This window comes from Schistosoma mansoni, chromosome 3 (assembly GCF_000237925.1).
Source record: "Schistosoma mansoni strain Puerto Rico chromosome 3, complete genome".
NCBI lineage: Eukaryota > Metazoa > Platyhelminthes > Trematoda > Strigeidida > Schistosomatidae > Schistosoma > Schistosoma mansoni.
Genome location: NC_031497.1, coordinates 8,577,645 through 8,595,820, shown reverse-complemented (window position 1 = coordinate 8,595,820; position 18,176 = coordinate 8,577,645). Strand labels below are relative to the sequence as shown.

General features: G+C 34.7%; 2 protein-coding genes across 2 annotated transcripts in view; both read right to left on the bottom strand.

The window, feature by feature from the left end:
- The window catches only part of Smp_129390 (putative vacuolar protein sorting-associated protein (vps13b)), a gene marked incomplete at its 5' end in the record, with an annotated part of 32,436 nt that extends 25,743 nt beyond the window's left edge, over window positions 1-6,693 (bottom strand). Inside the window, 4 exons of the mRNA XM_018799118.1 lie at window positions 587-817; window positions 2,394-2,840; window positions 5,744-5,918; window positions 6,311-6,693. Of these exons, the coding sequence (XP_018650939.1) occupies window positions 587-817; window positions 2,394-2,840; window positions 5,744-5,918; window positions 6,311-6,693 (1,236 nt within the window). The remainder of the gene's footprint in view (window positions 1-586; window positions 818-2,393; window positions 2,841-5,743; window positions 5,919-6,310) is intronic.
- A 173-nt stretch (window positions 6,694-6,866) lies between these two features.
- Smp_129400 (hypothetical protein) overlaps window positions 6,867-18,176 on the bottom strand; it is a gene marked incomplete at its 3' end in the record, with an annotated part of 46,768 nt that continues 35,458 nt past the window's right edge. Inside the window, exons 15-21 of the mRNA XM_018799117.1 lie at window positions 18,076-18,172; window positions 16,795-17,211; window positions 15,346-15,642; window positions 10,760-11,095; window positions 8,871-9,003; window positions 7,954-8,366; window positions 6,867-6,911 (exon numbers count right to left, since the gene is read on the bottom strand). Of these exons, the coding sequence (XP_018650938.1) occupies window positions 6,867-6,911; window positions 7,954-8,366; window positions 8,871-9,003; window positions 10,760-11,095; window positions 15,346-15,642; window positions 16,795-17,211; window positions 18,076-18,172 (1,738 nt within the window). The remainder of the gene's footprint in view (window positions 6,912-7,953; window positions 8,367-8,870; window positions 9,004-10,759; window positions 11,096-15,345; window positions 15,643-16,794; window positions 17,212-18,075; window positions 18,173-18,176) is intronic.

Below are 18,176 nucleotides of genomic sequence, written 5' to 3'. Positions count from 1 at the left end.
AATATATAAGGTCAAATGTGTTTATTTGGATAAACAGTCTAAGTTGGATGAATATTCAGGCCTTCTTTCCAGAGGGATTTAGCATTATGTGAAACGCTTCGGATACCCTTTTCTCTTTATAAATGGAAAACCCTTTCTGAATTATTTTGATATTTTTAATATCAATTTGGAGATTATTGAAAGTAGCATGTATTGCTATCATGATTTTGATTGTACTAAAAATATTCTGCATTGTTTACTTTATACTATTTAAACTTGTGTTAATTTATTTCGGTTATTTGTTCACTCTGAAGAAGGGGCTTACATTAGGTGACAAAACGTCAGAAATACAATTTTTCTACTCATAGGGATATAATTAAAAATGTATGTATTATTAACTATCTACCGAATGATCAAGTTATTTGAAATTATGAAGTGCAACCTTGTCATTCATACCTATATTCCATTTTATTTTTTCAACTATACAAGGAGATATCATCAAATGAAGTTAGTCATCATAGGAAACAAAAACTCACTAAGAAAATACAAAAAATACTTTCATTAAAAAGAACTTGTTTTAACATCAAGTATAACTATATACACAAACCTTATTATCTCCGTTATTAGAAGGAATTCCAATTCGTAACTTTATACGAAATGCATGTCCAGAAGATGTAATTGGTCCAGGATAAACAATCGGTCTCCAATATACAGATTGTCTAGGTTTAATAAATACATGAAATAACTCATTGAAAGAATTGTCAACTTCTACAGGAGATTGGTTTGTTTTGTTTGCAGACAGATATTTTACCAAAGGTAATTGATCCAGAACTATAAACTAATTGAAAGGAAAACAGAAGAATTTAACAAAAAAATAAGCGGAAAAAAAAGTTTAAAATGAAGAAAACTACAGATAAGTCACAAGCTAAACATGAAAGTGGTATATACTGTAAGCAAAATGAGTTATTGTGATTAGAAAAATCCATTAGAGTCATGAAATATGATATGCGTATGGACAGACATATAAAAAATTATTATGCGCTTAATCATGACTAACTTCGAGAGGGTTTCTAGTGAGAAGTCGTGACCAGTGTAGCTCAACGGTGTCGGATGAGTAACAGTTACCCACTGAATAAAATGGAAGATAGTCGCGCGATATCATGGATTGATTGAAGTTAAGGATTAACACTGTTGAATGCCAGTTTAATTATGGGAATTATAAAAACAACACTTTCCACAATAATGGTATCCCAAAGGGATTAAAGAAGTGGCGACGAATTTTCAGATAATTGTTGGCCAAACAGAAAACAGCTTTTTCAAGTGAAGAGTTTGTGGAAAAGAAACTAGAATATAACAGTGTTAACAATGTTCACATGACTGTTCAATCTATTGACATCTTCACGAGGTTTTTATCTGTAAATCTAAAAACTAACGTCATATAAATTCGTGTATAGGAATATCGACCGAATATTTCCTCAAAACCTTATAAGGACGTAGAAAGATTTTTAGGAAACACAAGATTGTTCTTAGATAGGGTCAGAATTTGGGAATTAAAGTTAAGGATTTGAAAATAAGCACTTGTAATTGAGATTAGGATCAAGTATTTAGGGCTCAGATCAAGCAACAGAGTTTATTGGAACGCTATACCCATTCTACATAGCAAGAAACGAGTATTTGAGAAAAATTGACCTTTCGTTATCATTTTCAACGTTCTTAATAAAACACATAGGTATTTCTTCTGCTCGTTTTAAGTAATAAGAGACAAAAATCACTCGTTGTTCAATTTCGCCCAAAAAAGTAACGATCATTTATTTCTCATCAATATTAGATTGTTTTAATTCATTTAGTATTGCTTGTTTGAATCTTCCCATCGATGTGTTAGGACTGCAACTGGTCAGTCTCTAATTGGCATACTGTGCGTATTGCCTCGATATAGCCTTAATTCACAAGCATGGTATGCAGAGATGGATAGTGGCTAGCAGTGGAATCCAGGACGCGCGTTTCGTCCTATTTGGGACTCGTCAGCTGGATGTACCTGCATCTCAGAGTTGATGTTCACTCTGGGACTCGAACCCAGTACCCTCGCTTCAAACGCCATCGCGTTATCCACTCGGCCACTGAGTCCTGATAGCCACTTGCTTGTGCGATGGAGTGAAGCTTAAATTCATTCATTATTGTTTGTTTGAATCTTCCTATCGATTTGTTAGGACTGCGCGTCCTGGATTCCACTGCTAGCCACTATCCATCTCTGCTTAACATTAGATTGTTTTGTTACTATGCTAGACTTTTACCAATGAAATATACATCGATGATATGACAGTTGACTTTACAACATCTGTTTCTACTGAAAATACCCATTAGTTAATAAAAGAGAGGTTCATTATAAAAATCAGTTAGATTATTCAAAATCCTACCTGATTAGAATAATTGATTAACGTCCAACCTAAATTAGAATTATTGTTTGATGTAGTATAATCACTGATAGATGATTGATAATTTTCAGTTTGAAACAGAATATTTGCAAATTCACTAATATACTGTTGTATTCTTTTATTTAAAATCATCAGACTTATTAAACGATCTGAACTGATGAAGATATTTAATGATTTGCAAAGAATATCAAGTTTCTGTTTAGATAAACAACAAATTAGATTGTTATTAATCATAGTTTGTTGCATCCTAGACCAATTTACATCAGCTGTCAATAGAGAAAATTGACCAATTTCAAATTGAATACTTTCATCACAAGAATAGTGTATATTTGTGAAAGAAGACAAATTTGACTTATAAAGAAAATCTAAGTCTTTTAGATTACATCGACTCAATTCGAAACCGCCAACATTTTGATGTTCTGTAGATTGCTAGAATGAACAAAATGAAAATTTAAATAACTTATTCCAAAATTTAAAAAAAAACAATTTGCGAGAAATTAAACACTTTTAATCTAATATAATATTTCACAATGCACTAAGAGTACTGTTATTCAATCTCGGAAGGAATATATATATCAACTGGAACACAATTATGTTGGTGTTTCGTCCCCTGAGCTAGATGATTTATCCGTGAAGCTTTCATAGTTCTTATGAACAGTGTCATTACCACAAACTTTAGATATAAGTGAGGTATTCGAATTTGTTCATATCTGTTTGATATCTTGTTTTATTGACCTATCTTGATTGTCCGTGATTTTTCTAATTGGTTAATAAATCAGCTCGATTTCGATGAGTTTATTGTTGTTGATCAACCTGAATGCCAAGGAGACAATGACAAGTTGAAGGTCAACAATAACCAATCAAGATCAAGAACGATAGGATAAGATGTCGGTCGTACGTGGAGAAATTCGAATAGCTCACTTCTATCTGGAGTACGTTCTTCTGATGATAATGTTCAAAATAACAATGAAAGCTTCATGATAAAACTATCCAGCTCAGAGACCGAAACTCTACCAAAATCGTCTATAAGAGTTATAAACCTTCTACACTACCTCAACTGTGATACGTTATCTATGATCATATAAAATAATTTAGAATTCATTTAGTATATCCTTCAGTTGTATCCACTCACAAACTAATCACTTGAAGTTTCAAAGGTAAAGAAAGTTAGGCATCAGGAAGTTAGTTAAGAAGTTCAAGTACTCGGAATGTATTGATCAATTTCATTTAAATATTACTTGCTTGGTAGAAGTGTTACGATTTACATAGTTTTCAATTATCGTGGAATACCTTCAGTTTTACAAGCGTAGTTATGAAATGATATTTATTTAAAAATGTGTCATCCTGACACAATGATAAACATGTTAAATTATCGGTCATTAACACCATTCATATCTACTAATATAATTATGATTAAAGAAAAAGAAAACCAACTAAGGCGATACGTTGACTAAATAATTCAATGCTTAATTAAATTATTATTCAAATATCAATTAACTATTTGATATTCTACCACATAAAATTTCATTTTATTCGCTTTACATTCTATGTAAACATGACATAGGAGGTTCTTTACAACTCTATTCATCTAATTTTCACGTGTTGCATTGTCATCTAATTCCATTACTTATTCGATCCCAAGTTAACATGCTGTCAGATGAATCTTATATGTACTTTTACAATTTATCAAGTTGGCCAATATGATATTAAAAGCTGAATAATAAGTGTTTTATGAAGGATATATTTCATACATGATTATCGGTAGGCAAAAAGTGAATAAATAGATGTATCGTAGATTTCGGTTAATCTTAGTCACCTCAAAATACGAGTCTCTACCGAGTTCAAAAACTGTTTGGTCTAAGTATGCAAATAAATAGACAAATATACATTGCTAACAAGCACACATATGTATATAGAAAGGTAAATATACAAGAACTGATTGATTATGCCTATGAGAATAAGACTCATATTGGTTAGTAAGCTTAAAAACTAATTGTTTTTTTAAATGTACTTGAAAACATAATCACAAAATAATCAATCCGAGTATTTTACAGTTGAATCCATAAGTCAATTGAAGCTAGACCATCATGGAAAACCTAGAAGCACTGTATGACCGTTCCGTCCTATTATGAGACTCCTCAGCACGATCCCGTCCTGCGAGATTAGAACCCAGGACCTTTCGGTCCGAGTATATTGATCTGTGACGTTTACCATATGCTGTTTAAGTTTTGTTATCTCTGGTGTAACCGGTATACAGCTATGATTATTGTAACACGTTTGATAATTCTCTTCATTTTATGGGTAAATATGATGTATTAAATGATTTTTTTTAGAATAATATTTTAATGATTTCAGGTTGAAACACTTTAAGAAATTATTTGACATAGTTTATTTACCCATGAGATGAACAAAAATTAACCGATGTGTAACAAAATCTTACCCGAATAACTTAATAAGAATAAATCTAAGTAGATGAACACAAAGTTATTGTTAATTAATCGATTGTTTTAAAATGAGTGTCATCATTCTACAATTCTCAAAGTGATTCTTTTACACATACGATTAAAAAACAAATGAAAATGAAGTATCCAAATTTATCTGCTAAAGTTCAACGATTCATTTACTACTGTAAAGAGAATCAATATCTTGTGAGAAAATCTCCAAATATACACCTGTACTGTATGATAATGCAAAAGTAACAATGACTTTTTCTACAAATCTCAAATAGTCCTACTTACTTAACCAAATTATTTTATTCTATTGGTTATGAGTCTAGGTATCCTAAGGATATTTCAAATTTCAATCATTTCATCATTATCAGTATAGGGATGTGAAGATTATTGGATTTTTACAGAGATCATGAATCGGTCGATGTTAGACAGTTATTGAAGACCTGAAGGCATTGGACGACCGTTTCATCCTAGTGTGGGACTCTTCAGCAGTGCGCATCCACGATCTTGCATGTGAGAGACTCGAAAACAGGACCTTCTGTCTCGCGCGCAATTTCTTAACCGCTAGTGAGAAGCTGCGACCAGTGGAGTCCAAAAGTTTCGGGTGCGAAGTAGCTAACCACCGAAGACAATGGAAGATGGTCGTGCAACATCGTGGATTGATTGGAGTTAGGCATTAACACTAATGGATACCAAACCAGTGGTCTAGATGTTGAGTGTTTGCGCGCGAGACCGAAGGTTAGGGGTTAGATTCTTGCATATGAGGTTGTAGGTACGAATTTCTAAGGGGTCCCATACTAAGATGGGCGTCCAGTATGAAATTTCAGAAAACGGCTTACTAGAGGTATCATAACTTTCATATGAACGAATAAATTAACTTACATGTTCAATTAATGAGATTTTTATGTTCGATATTTGACATCTAAATAAACAATCATGACCCACTATATGATTATTAGGGTAATGTATGGTATCAATTTGAATAGCACCAATTAAAACCATAGGTGTTAAGCGTGCCAAAGCAATTGGATAGTTTGCATTGACTGACGGATTAGAACTAAATTCAATATGAGAGTGAAAAATAAACAAATTCAAATGTTAAATATATATTGACTGATTGTTGAGCAGTAACCAAAGTCATATTTGTTTGGTGCTGACTAGATTCTATCGATGAAGTTAAAATGTGGCTACTAGCCCAAGTGGAGCAACTTCATTTACGCTTAGATAGCTTAACTGAGAGGTTTTAATTGAGATTTTGGAAAAAATTAGTGACCACCATTTAAATTATGCATTTTTAGATTGTAAATTAATTTAATAGTTGGTCACATAGAGTACCGTAGAAAATTCTAAATAAGGCAACAATAAAGTATTGAATTTGGAATAACATCATAGCAAGTAACTGTTACGGTTTCAAAAAGTGCCAGCCAAAACATGAAGCATGCAACTTACGTAGTTGAACTAGTACGCACTCGTAAATCAACAAGAATTCTCCAAACAGCTGCTGCTGGTTGAGTTGGTGGCTCTGATGAATGCACTGATTCATCACCATAGGAACCGCTTAAATTAGAGGATGATGAACGTGTGACTAGACCATTTGATTGCAAGACATGATTGTTTTCTCCTTTAGAGGAAGTAGGACTGGATGATATGGGTCCATAAGGACCTTGTTGATTATTTTTTGATAACATATATTGATTTATTTGACTGTCACTAAGAGCGAATACGGTATATGTCACGAAATTCCCGCCATAATGGCAAAATGGGTCCCAGTATTGTAAATAACACTGAAGCTGAAGAATACAGAGTAAAACAAAATAGGCTGAATGTTCCATCTAAAAAACGTCTGGGATTTGTTAGAGTCATTTATGAGACCATACTTTCTGACATGAGTTTTAAATTTGGAAAGCGCATACATATTGTTTCGTACAGTTTCGTATTTGCATGAACGCTCTCCTCAATAATTTGGTTGGTTTTATTAGAAGTGATTAACTGATATTTTGAACTATCAGTCCAGATAAGTATTCCTAAAATAATACTCGTAAGCTTGTACTGATTAAGGCATCACCAAGATATATAAACTTCAACTTTAAATCTTAACAAAAGCGTGTGACAGTCTTCTAGTTCATATTAGATTGGACTAATATGCCTTATTGATAGTCTCATTATTCGCATATTTTCATCATATGATTTTTTTAAATCTAAGATATAAAGGTGAGATCAAGTATCCTGTTGTCGTATTCTCAATGAGTTTTGAGAAAGAGGAATTCTTCACGAGTAATCGGCGTTTGAGTAACAGATTACTAGTGTACATTCCATAAGGTTGAAGTCAAGTGTAGCAGATCGTCTGGTCATATCAAGCGGTAGGTTAAAACGTAGTATATCTAGGAAATTACAAACAGTGTACACAAAATACATTATTCAATGTATATTCAGATTTTATTACTCACTAAAACAGTGTTTTTTAATGTTTTAATAAAACGTAAATACATATTCTTTTATAACAAGAAAAAAAATTGCCCTCAAATGCCCTGGTATGACTAAGAGTGAGGAGAGTCAGCTCTCCCTCTCGAAATGATCTCACATGGCCACGCGAATATATAGCCTCTGTCAGGGAAGTCCTACTCACTGCCTTCTCGTGGCGGGGGTGTTGTTTACGAAATTGAGAGGACGAAAAGCGAATGTCCAACGCTGTAACAGGGTTGGTGGACACAGAAAGTCCACCTAGGAGAGTTGGGAAATCCTGATTCCGAACCAATGGTGCATATGGACTACAGTATCTTGAGGGAACAAATGGCGTATGAACCAATTGTTGGTCACCGGTTACCATGGGATTGCATCTGCTTACGATGCTCCACTGCCTTGTGGATCAGACCTTTAGGTCGAAGGCTCCAGGTGTGGCCCCATAAGAAAACCACCTACTTCGGTCTAGGCATCCAAGCAGTATCACAGCCCTCACACAAATCAAATGAGATTTATGTGGCGCATATATATCTGGTGCCCCTTTGTACCAATATTTGTGTTTAAATAAATAAATAAATAAGAAAAACTCGAGAAATTTAACAATAAAATAAAATTCTTCAATTCAAACTTACTTCTAATCCATTTGATGAATAATTACCATTCAATTTTGATGGAATCAATTCTAACGGTACAGGAAATACTTTTAAATAAATCGGTGTACGTAATTCATTATACATCCATGTAATACTTAACCATTGTGGTTTTTGTAAATCACAACTTTCTTCAATATTAATTTTATTATTTAACAAATCATTATAGATTATTACTTCATTCGGTAATGGCCATGGATGAGTTAATAAAGGTGTTTGTTTCCAATTATTTTGATTTAATATCCATGGCCAATATGGATGAGAATAGAATAATTCATATTGACAGGTATGTTTATCATGTTCTATTCTATTCATTTGATTAGATGATAATGATGATGATGATGTTACAGATGGATCATTATAAAATATAAAATTTTCTTGATTACGTAAATCATCTATATATATTATAGGATCATTATTGGAACAATGTATACATGGACTATTACATTCAATTATATCTTTAACAGATATACTAGAAGGTGGATAATTTAAACAACAATACCCATTACATAATTCAATTGATTTTATAATAAGTATTATTTTATTAATAATCAATTTAATATATTCATGAATATAACCATACATAGGTAAATGAATTTGTAAACCAGAATCTATTTGTAAATTACCATAAATTTGATCAAAGAAATAATTAGAATTTTTATTAAATTGATGAATACAATGTTTAATATGAATAGATAAGCCAAATTGATAACTTGCATTAGGCCATATTAAATAATGTATAGATTGATGATTGGGAATATTAATTGTATTATTATTATTAGTAGTAGTAGTAGTGGTAGTATTAGTATTAGTAGTAGCATTAGTATTTTTATTAGCAGTAGTAGTAATAGTAGTATTATGATAATAGATTAAAGATAAAGATGATAATTTTTGCCAACAAGTCGTTATTGTAAATAATTCTGAATGAATAAGATTAAAATGAATTAATGTTGAAATTTGTTTTAGTGTTAATTCTAATATACCAAAAGAATTGATTATTTTCTCAGTAGTTTCATTAAATTGTAAACGAATCTAAAACAAAATAGAAGTGAAAAAAATAAGGGGGGAGGGAAAGAGAGAAAAGGTTAACATAGGTGATTATAAGTAAGGATGAATCAATTAATTGTAAGAATAATATTGTCAATAGTAATAAATAAGACCTTTAGTTTACTGAATAAATCGACGATTTTACAGAATAAATGAGCAAAGTTAGATTGGAAAAACAATCACGTTTGAGCTTGGAATTCATGATCCTAGACAACAATAAATACTAAATAATCACCACAAAATACGATTAGCAGGAACCCCAAAATGCTTTGTTACGGCCGAGAGTGGAGAGAGTCAGCTCTCTCTCTCGAAATGATCTCACATGGCCACGCGTATATAGCCTCCGTCAGAAAAGTCCTACTCACTGCCTTCTCACGGCTGGGGTGTTGTTTACGAAATTGAGAGGACGAAAAGCGAGTGTCCGACACTTTAACCGGGTTGATAGACACGGAGGTTTCACCTAAGAGAGTTAGAAAATCCTGATTCTAAACCAATGGTGCACAGAGACTCCAGTATCCTGAGGGAACAAAAGGCGTATGAACCAATTATTAGTCACCGGCTACTGTGGGACTGCATCTCCTGACGTCGTTCCACTGAGTGGTGGACTAAACCTTTAGGTCAAAGGCTCCAGGTGTTGTTCCCTAAGAAAACCACTTGCTTCGGTTTGAGCACGCGGGCCGTATCACAGCCCTCACACAAACCAATGATAACCGCTACTGGCCTCATTGATATTGTGTGGCGCATATATATTCAGTGCCCTCTTGTACCAATGTTTATAGGTTCAAATAAATAAATAAATAAATAAAATCAGGAACAAACATTGAAATAGGCTCCAACTAGATCAGTAGACCTAACTGATTATAATATTTAATCAAATGATACACTTGACCCAAATGATCTGACTGACGAACAAGAATTAGATGAAGGCCGGAATGCGAGTTTATTTACGCATTCAATAAGTAGGAAATCAATTTTATATAGTCTCTTGTGCTTAGCATACCCGGTTATATTAGTCTTCGTTCATTCATGACATAGCAAAATTGTTTTAAGCTTTAAAACTACTGAGAATAGAAGTAATTTGGTGTCACGGATTAAACAGATAAGACAAAAAATTTTACAAGTGGTTTGAAAAACAACAAACTAACAAACGATTACAAATATTATGTCACACTTTCAAAATCGAGCAAAACAGCTATCCCTAATGTTTCAAGAATTTCTACACATGAAAGTAAGAATTTCAAACAATCTTTGGTAAGAGATGTTTTACCCTATGCTTGTAAAACCTGATCTCTCTAAGTTGACTTCATTCAACAACTTGTAGTGCGAAAACGCTTAACATCTAACCACTGAACCGGTGTTAATGTCTAACTTCAATCAATCCATGACATTGTACAACCTTCTTACACTCTCTTTGGTAGGTAATTATCTCACACCCGATAATGTTGAGTTGCGCTGCTCACAGCTTCTCACCAGAACTCGAAAATTCTCATTTTCTTAGCGTTTACACGCGAGACCGAAGATCCTGCGTTCGGCTCTCGCGTCCACATTCGTAGGTGTGCACTATTGAGGAGTTCAAAATTAGGACGAACCCCCCGTCTAGTGCTTCGAAGTTTTTAGTGTTGATCTTAAACCGGTTCGGGATTTCAATCGTGACTGAAATTCACATTCACATGTTTTAGACTGTAGCAAAAAGTTTAAAATGAAATTGGTTTTCTGAAAACCTAACAAACGAATTACTTACCTTAATACAATTAATTTGGACATTAATTTTATCGAAATAGAAGTGTAAAACATGAATAAGTCTAGCGATAGTGGCTGGTGATGATGGTTGGTTTACATCAGAAATACTAGGGCATTGACTACTTTCGCTACAAGACATTATACTATTATGATTAATAGTAGTATTATTGCAGTTATTTATTTCACTAGTAACGTTCTTATGATTCACTTCATATAACCGATGGAAAAATGTGCAAAAATGCAAAACAGACGAAATCGTATCTGGGCTAACACAGAAAAATTGATCTTGTGCAGTTGACATTTGTATTTTGAAATGATTATGTTGAGATGGTAAAGGCTAGATAAAATTATATAAAACAAATAAAGAAACACAATAGTGACAATAATAATAATATAAACATGCTATTGCGCTGATATGTATACTGGTGTCTAAGAAATGTTCTAACAAGACCTTAGGTTATCTATATTTTTATTAGAAAATGCTAGTTCCCTCGTGAAAGAACGACCGCGATGACTCGTACTTCTGCAATGATAGGATTGGTTATTCTCACTTTCAATTTATTAATTCTGCTATATGCCTAAAGGTCGTGTTTTGCAACAGTATATATAAGGCTTCTGTTGAACACCAAACTTCTTCCTGAATTCAGTAGTATTGTAGCGAACGAAGACTTGGTGTGGAAAACCGATTTCTTGTTTAATGCCGAGTTATACAGTGGTTAAACAAAATATGAAAATCATTCATTGAATACATCATTTTCACACCTTCTTTGTGTTATCCTTTCTATATTTCATTATTCCTCTAATTATGTCGTTATCTCGATTGCTCTCTGATTTCCTTCATGTTCTGTTCATTTCAATCTTCTGCAGACAGGCATTATGCTTCCGACTAGTGAGACAAACTACTTGTATCTGTCAACATAAGTAGCATACGCCACATTATGAATTATTATTCAAGTGATCTGTTTTAGTCGTCCAGTCTATTGAGTTCGTGTAGATCCTGTTTCGTATTAGAATATCCTGACTGTTCATAATTAGGACCTGCCGTAGAACAACCGTTCTAACAAGGTGATAGTCACTAACGCTTCAAATTTGCTATTACTTATAAATGATATATGTATATAACGTTTTTTAATCGACAACCATTACAGATCTGAAACCTATTCATCTGAATAAGCCTTGGATGTACAAACAGTTTATGAATGATGCCATCTGATGTACAGTCAAAATGGATGAGTATTTGTAGAGATAATGGGTTTATTGGTGAATAATAACGTTAATAATGAAAGATAAAGGTCTTAAAAAGAATTAATAACTATTTATCTCCGTATAACAATAAAATATCAACATAGCCTTTCCTTTTACGTCACAAATGTTTACAGCATATTCCAGACCACAGTGATGTCTATTATTTATTTAGGTTTTATATGAATAAATAAATATTGGTACAAAGGGGGACCAGATACATATGCGCCACACGATAACAACGAGAATGTAAAGATATAAAGAATGTAAGATGAGTACGAGAAAAAGGGGAACAATAACGAACAGAAATTAGTGTATGATAGTGAAATAATAATGGGAGAAGCAGTTCAGTTAACAAATGCACAACCAGAAAGAATTCTTCCGGTTAAAGAAGTTACGTCCATTTTTCATGAAGAAAGTAAAATAAAGTTACAGCGCGATCGCCACTGGCTTCTATTCTGAGCCATATCTGATAACGTCTCTAGCCATTGTGTTGCACCATCTTCAGGACAGTTATCACGTCACCCTGCGGTCGCTGTAAGTTACGTAATACAAACGTAGTAGGGGACTGGATGAGGACAATTTCGAAAGGGTTTTTCCAGGGCTGGTGGAATTTACTGTGACTCCCTAACGATGTTACGGGGCGGCGTAGCCAGACGTGATCAAAGACTGTATACACCGATCCTTGTACCTTACGATCGTACATGTCTTTTTGGTGTCCGCTAGCCTTGCGCAAGTTGATGTTGACCAAGCGGTATGCATCAGCTAGGTGGTTACGGAGAGTACATATGTACATTACATGCTCCTGTTCTTCGCAGGGCAGCAAGGGCGGCTGTATCTCCACCAGTCAGCGTAATTCGTGCCCGAACAGTAAAATAGCAGGTGAGAATCCCGTGAACCCATGTACCGATGTACGATAAGCTAAAAGGCATTCAGGAATCCTATCATCCCATAACTCAGGCGACGATCTGATGACGAACGACTGTAAGTAGGCTTCTTTGGTTCTGTTTGTTCTTTCCACCAGGCCGTTACCTTCTCGAAAGTACGCAGTAGTGTGTGTCCTTCTCATTCCTAATACCTGGTATATCTCAGCGATGAGATGACTTTAAAATGCTGGACCTTGGTCGGAATGAAGTGATAATAGGGCACCGTCACGGGAAACCTAATGATCGATGAAAGCCCGGGCAACCGTAAGGGCGTCTTGCTGCGGAATGGGTACTGCTATACACCATTTAGCGAAATAATCCGCCATAACCAGTATGTGGCGATTCCCTTTTTTGTCGTTGTCAATGCTCCAATGATATCTATGCCAACTCGCTGATGTGGTCCTGTTGTCACCATCAGAGTCAACGGCGCACGGGGTGTCTGCTGAGGCCATTTAAAACGGCAACATGTGTTACAATTCTTGCAAAATTGCAATACATATTTATATACAGATTGACACCCAAAACGCTGGCGGACAGCGTATGCAGTTCTTCGTTCTCATGCATGACCAAGTTCACGATGCACCTACTTCACAATGCTATCGGCTTTTACTCGCGGTACTATCAGTAGGGGTTGTCTCGATTCATTAATTAGGAAAAACGTGTCACCATATAATTTTAGGTTGCTGCATTTGATGCAAATACGACGAGTTGTTAAGGATTGATCTTTTAACTCCATCATGGATGGCCTATTGTTTCCATGTACCTATCTCTGGTAAATAACGGACAGATCTGGATCTGTTGCTTGCAGGGAGGACCAGTCAGTCTCCAGAGCTGTAGTAAGAATTGCGTTAATAATATCTGTGGTCTGAGTTATGAGGGAAAGGGTATCTGCATCGATCGACACTCGCATGTGAAATCGAACTCTTGTTACCGTTCCTGCCAGAGTGCCATTTGCTCATCTGGTTCGCTGAAGGAGCGGAGCCACTGTAATACACGCTGGTCCGTGTGCGCAGGGAAGGATTTATCCAGTAGAAAATGACGAAAGTGTTGTAATAATTTCACGAATGCTAACATCTCTCGATGTGTTGTGGAATACGTGCTTCACTCTTATCCATCCACTCTTATCATCTCGCTGCTAGTACTGCATTGCCATCCTTAAAAATCTCAGGGGTAAACCTGTCAGGACCTGCTGCTCTCCCTCGCTTCAGATTTCCTATAGCTTTTTCAACCTCGTAAAAAGGTGGAGGACTTACATTAACTTGCCATTCAGGACGACTGGGGGTCGAGGCAAACCGAGGCATGGCTAATGGCCAGTTGAACTGATCCCTAAAGTGTTCTGCCCATCGATCCAATCTCTTGGATTGAGAACGAATGATATGTCCATCTTTATCTGAGATTGTTTCACTGATATTTGGGTTCCTAATACCGGTTTCTTTAACAAGTCTGAATAGCTGTCTGCTGTTACTTATTGCCGCTGTCTTTTTCATCTCTCTTGTTTTCCCTACCCACCACCGTTCGCGATCATTGCGTAGGCTTCTTGCTAGCCTGCGCTTAAGTTGACTCCGCTCTTCGTTATGTTCAAAGCCAGATGGGTTGAGTTTTCGAGCATATATCAGTGCGGTAGATGCTGCTGAGATCCAGTGTTTCTCCCTAACCTTATGGTTTACCATACTAACAGACATCACTGCTGTTTCCACAGCTTTTCGGATGTCGTTCCACTCTGCCTCGGAGTGGGCACAACTTACATGTCTGCCTAACTGTTTTTCCAGTTGTTCCTGAAATATATTCTTAGCTTGGCTATCATTAAGTAGAACCCTTAGAGGCTTCCCTGCAGTGTCTTTCCTACGTCCAGTAAGACGCAGACAGATACGTGCTCGCACTAGAGCATGATCCGAGTCTAAACATGTGCCCCAGAATGAGCGACAGTCTTCTATCGAGCCCCTCCATCGGTGGCTGATAGCGATGTGATCTATTTGGGTCCAACGTTGGAACGAATTCGGGGGTCACCATGTCAAAAGATGTTTATCCTTATGCTTAAAGTTGGTATTTGCAAGAAATAGGCGGTTATCTGAGCACAGCTGCAACAGACGGTCGCCATTATCTGTTCTTTTAGCAACGACACCGTAAGATCCACCCAGGTGTCTTCCCCTTTCGCTTAGCTTACCTACTTGAGCATTAAGGTCACCAGCCACACCTTAGCTAAACAACCATTCGCAACTATGCTAGAATCAGAGTAGGACGAATGTTTTCTGGTTTTCACTGACTATTTGATTAAGGTCAGTCCGTAATGCTAACCATGACAATATCTATCTACATGAATGGTTTGCTCGTTATCGACGAGCTGAAAAATTACCATATTATGGACCAAAAAAAGTTAAACGGTTTGACAATAGTAACACAATTTCCATCTAAATCTTACTTCTGGGACTTTAGATAAATAATCGAATCGAGAAGGTCGAGCACATGTAACTAGTAAACACGGTTTCATAATATCAGTACGTGAATGCCTCACATTGGAACCTGAATACCAAAATATTGATGAACTACATATTGGTGCATTGTTTGGTTTATTATCAGATGAAAGTTTCTTGTAAACTAAACATGGAAGAACAAAAACATCAGGTTCTCTATTACATTTCCCTCGAATAAATTTATTAATGATAACCGATTCACATCCTGTACATGAAGACTTCAGTCCGCTTTTTCGACAATCCATCTGTAAATTAAAATAATAATAATAATAATAACAATGCTTAAGGGAGGGAAAAGAAAAGTATTGATTAAACCAACTTTATAAGAAGTATATAGGAATAAACCTATTTACCATTATCTGACATACATTTATATCAAACAGTGAGTGGAAAATTAAGAGATACTAAAACGTTTAGCAAGTGAACAGGTTTGTGAAATCATGATGAGGAAGAAATAAACTTAATAGTCAGTCCTTAACTTTATTGGTGGGTAAACGGCCTTGAAAAAAATTTAATCGACTTCTAATCAAGTTTATTTATGCACATAATTGTGTCATTTTACCATAAATATATCTTGTTTGTTGAGCAGTTGTAATATCGATTTGATATAAGACCATACACTAGAATTAAACTAAAACTTGACTTTTGTGAAATGCTGTCATTCAGATTCACATTACATAGATTCAAGCAATCAATCGTAAGTTCATAAACCCAAAATATTTCCTTTTTCTACAATACGGAAACAATGTTTCAGGCTACGGAATTTCATTGATTTATATATATATATATATATATATATATATATATATATATATATATATATATATAATCTGGATCTCTAAGTAACCGTTAGTGTACACGAAGTCGGGCGCACATAAAAGTAAATAAGAAACAGTCAGGGAGTCAGTTATACACAACTTAGAACCGGATACATATGTGGATCTATTCAAGTTAACACGCCGAATCAGTATGCTAAAATGAAATTATCAAGAAAAACCCCAAGGTAGAACATGTAGTAGCATTATCAAGTAGTAGTAATAATAATAGAAAAAATTAGGTATAGATGATATGCTACAGGAACAGGTGAATTCGTAGAAAAAAAGAGAAGTGTGAGATAATTTTGGAACTCATGATTTGAAGTAAAACAAAGTGTGAGTATATTCAGGTAGTCCTGATCAATTCTGAGTCCTATCATCCTACATCTCTAAATATCGATTATGATAATCACTCACATATGTGAGTGGAAGGGTGGTTTAAGAATTGAGTAATGGAAGAAGAATATAATATGCAATAATACATCAATAATATTTTCAACTTCTTTTTTTAGTTATTTCATACAAACAAGTCCCCAAAATATGAAAAGAAACAAAGTTGATATAAATTCACTAAATGCTTACTTGAAAACTATTTACTGAAAACTCAAAACTATCGTGAATGTTTGAATTTCCACCAGCTATATTTACAATCATATGAGGTCGATTAATTTGTACAATAAATTCCGATGAACGATTATTTTCAATAGGTGTCCACATCAGAAATACCATTCGATGAGCAGTTATGAATAGACGACTAGGTGTACACAATAAGTAGTTAGAATTATTTGATGAAAAAAACAATCGTTCAAATAAATTTACACATGACGATTGATGTGATGATGAGGAGGACGATGATTGTGAAATACGATCTGATGCACAAGAAGACAAAAACGAGGAAGGGGGTATTAATTGGATAAGATGTTTAATCAATTCACAGTCGGCCATTACCAACAAATTATTCATTAGAGATAGCTCCATGGAATATCCTCCGTAAATATTCTACAATTTAAGAAACGAAAAATTGAAGAGGTAAAATTATGCTGATCAAAGTAAACTGTGATTTGTTGATAACTGAAAAATCTGGCTGCACTAAATATAACAGAGTATTTTGATGTATAAGTCTGATTTCCCGTTTTTTCTGCATTGAGTTCATTTGTTAACTGTTTTATGTTGTTTATTATTAATAAAATCTCTTTCTGACAGACAACTTGTTCTTGATCGTTATTTTGACACATCAATTGAGTGTATCATGTAGTCAAGTATCGTGATATACTGAGTTGATTGACCTAACGCCCACTTTAAGGATTACTCTTAACGATCGAATTACCCATTATATAATTTTCAGACTATTATCTAGAATCTAGCACCTACTGTCGAGGAACATGTGATTAGGAGTTGTATAGGATCACAAATGCAAACGTTTTACCGTTATACGTTACTTAATTCACTTATGTGAAAAGATTCACAAATCTAAGCATAGACTGTGACCCGTATTTTTTCAGTCATCTGTCGTTCAGTCACAGCTTTTATGTGAAGACTTAGGAAAGTGCCTAACTGCTTAAACTCGAAGTGGACGTGAAATAGAGTTTGACTCCGAGACTTAATGATTAAAAATTGGATAATTTGATCATTAGTTCACCAACCCTTCATAATATGATGTTTATTTGAAGAATTTTGACAATTTTTCTACTACGATACTTTTGGTGTATAATTTAAACCATTGAAATTGAAAAGATATACATAAATAATATGTTGCTGAAACATAACGTAACTGAAGGTGCATCCAATTTCATCGATAGTATGTTTATAGTTGCATACAACAAGAGTGACACATTCGTTTTCAAACCAACAATATTCACTTACTATATCACAATTTTCACTATTTTTTACAACAGCAGGTGCAAATGTAACAGAAACACTAAACGAATGTACAATGGGCCAACCATAAGGAGGATCATCTCTAT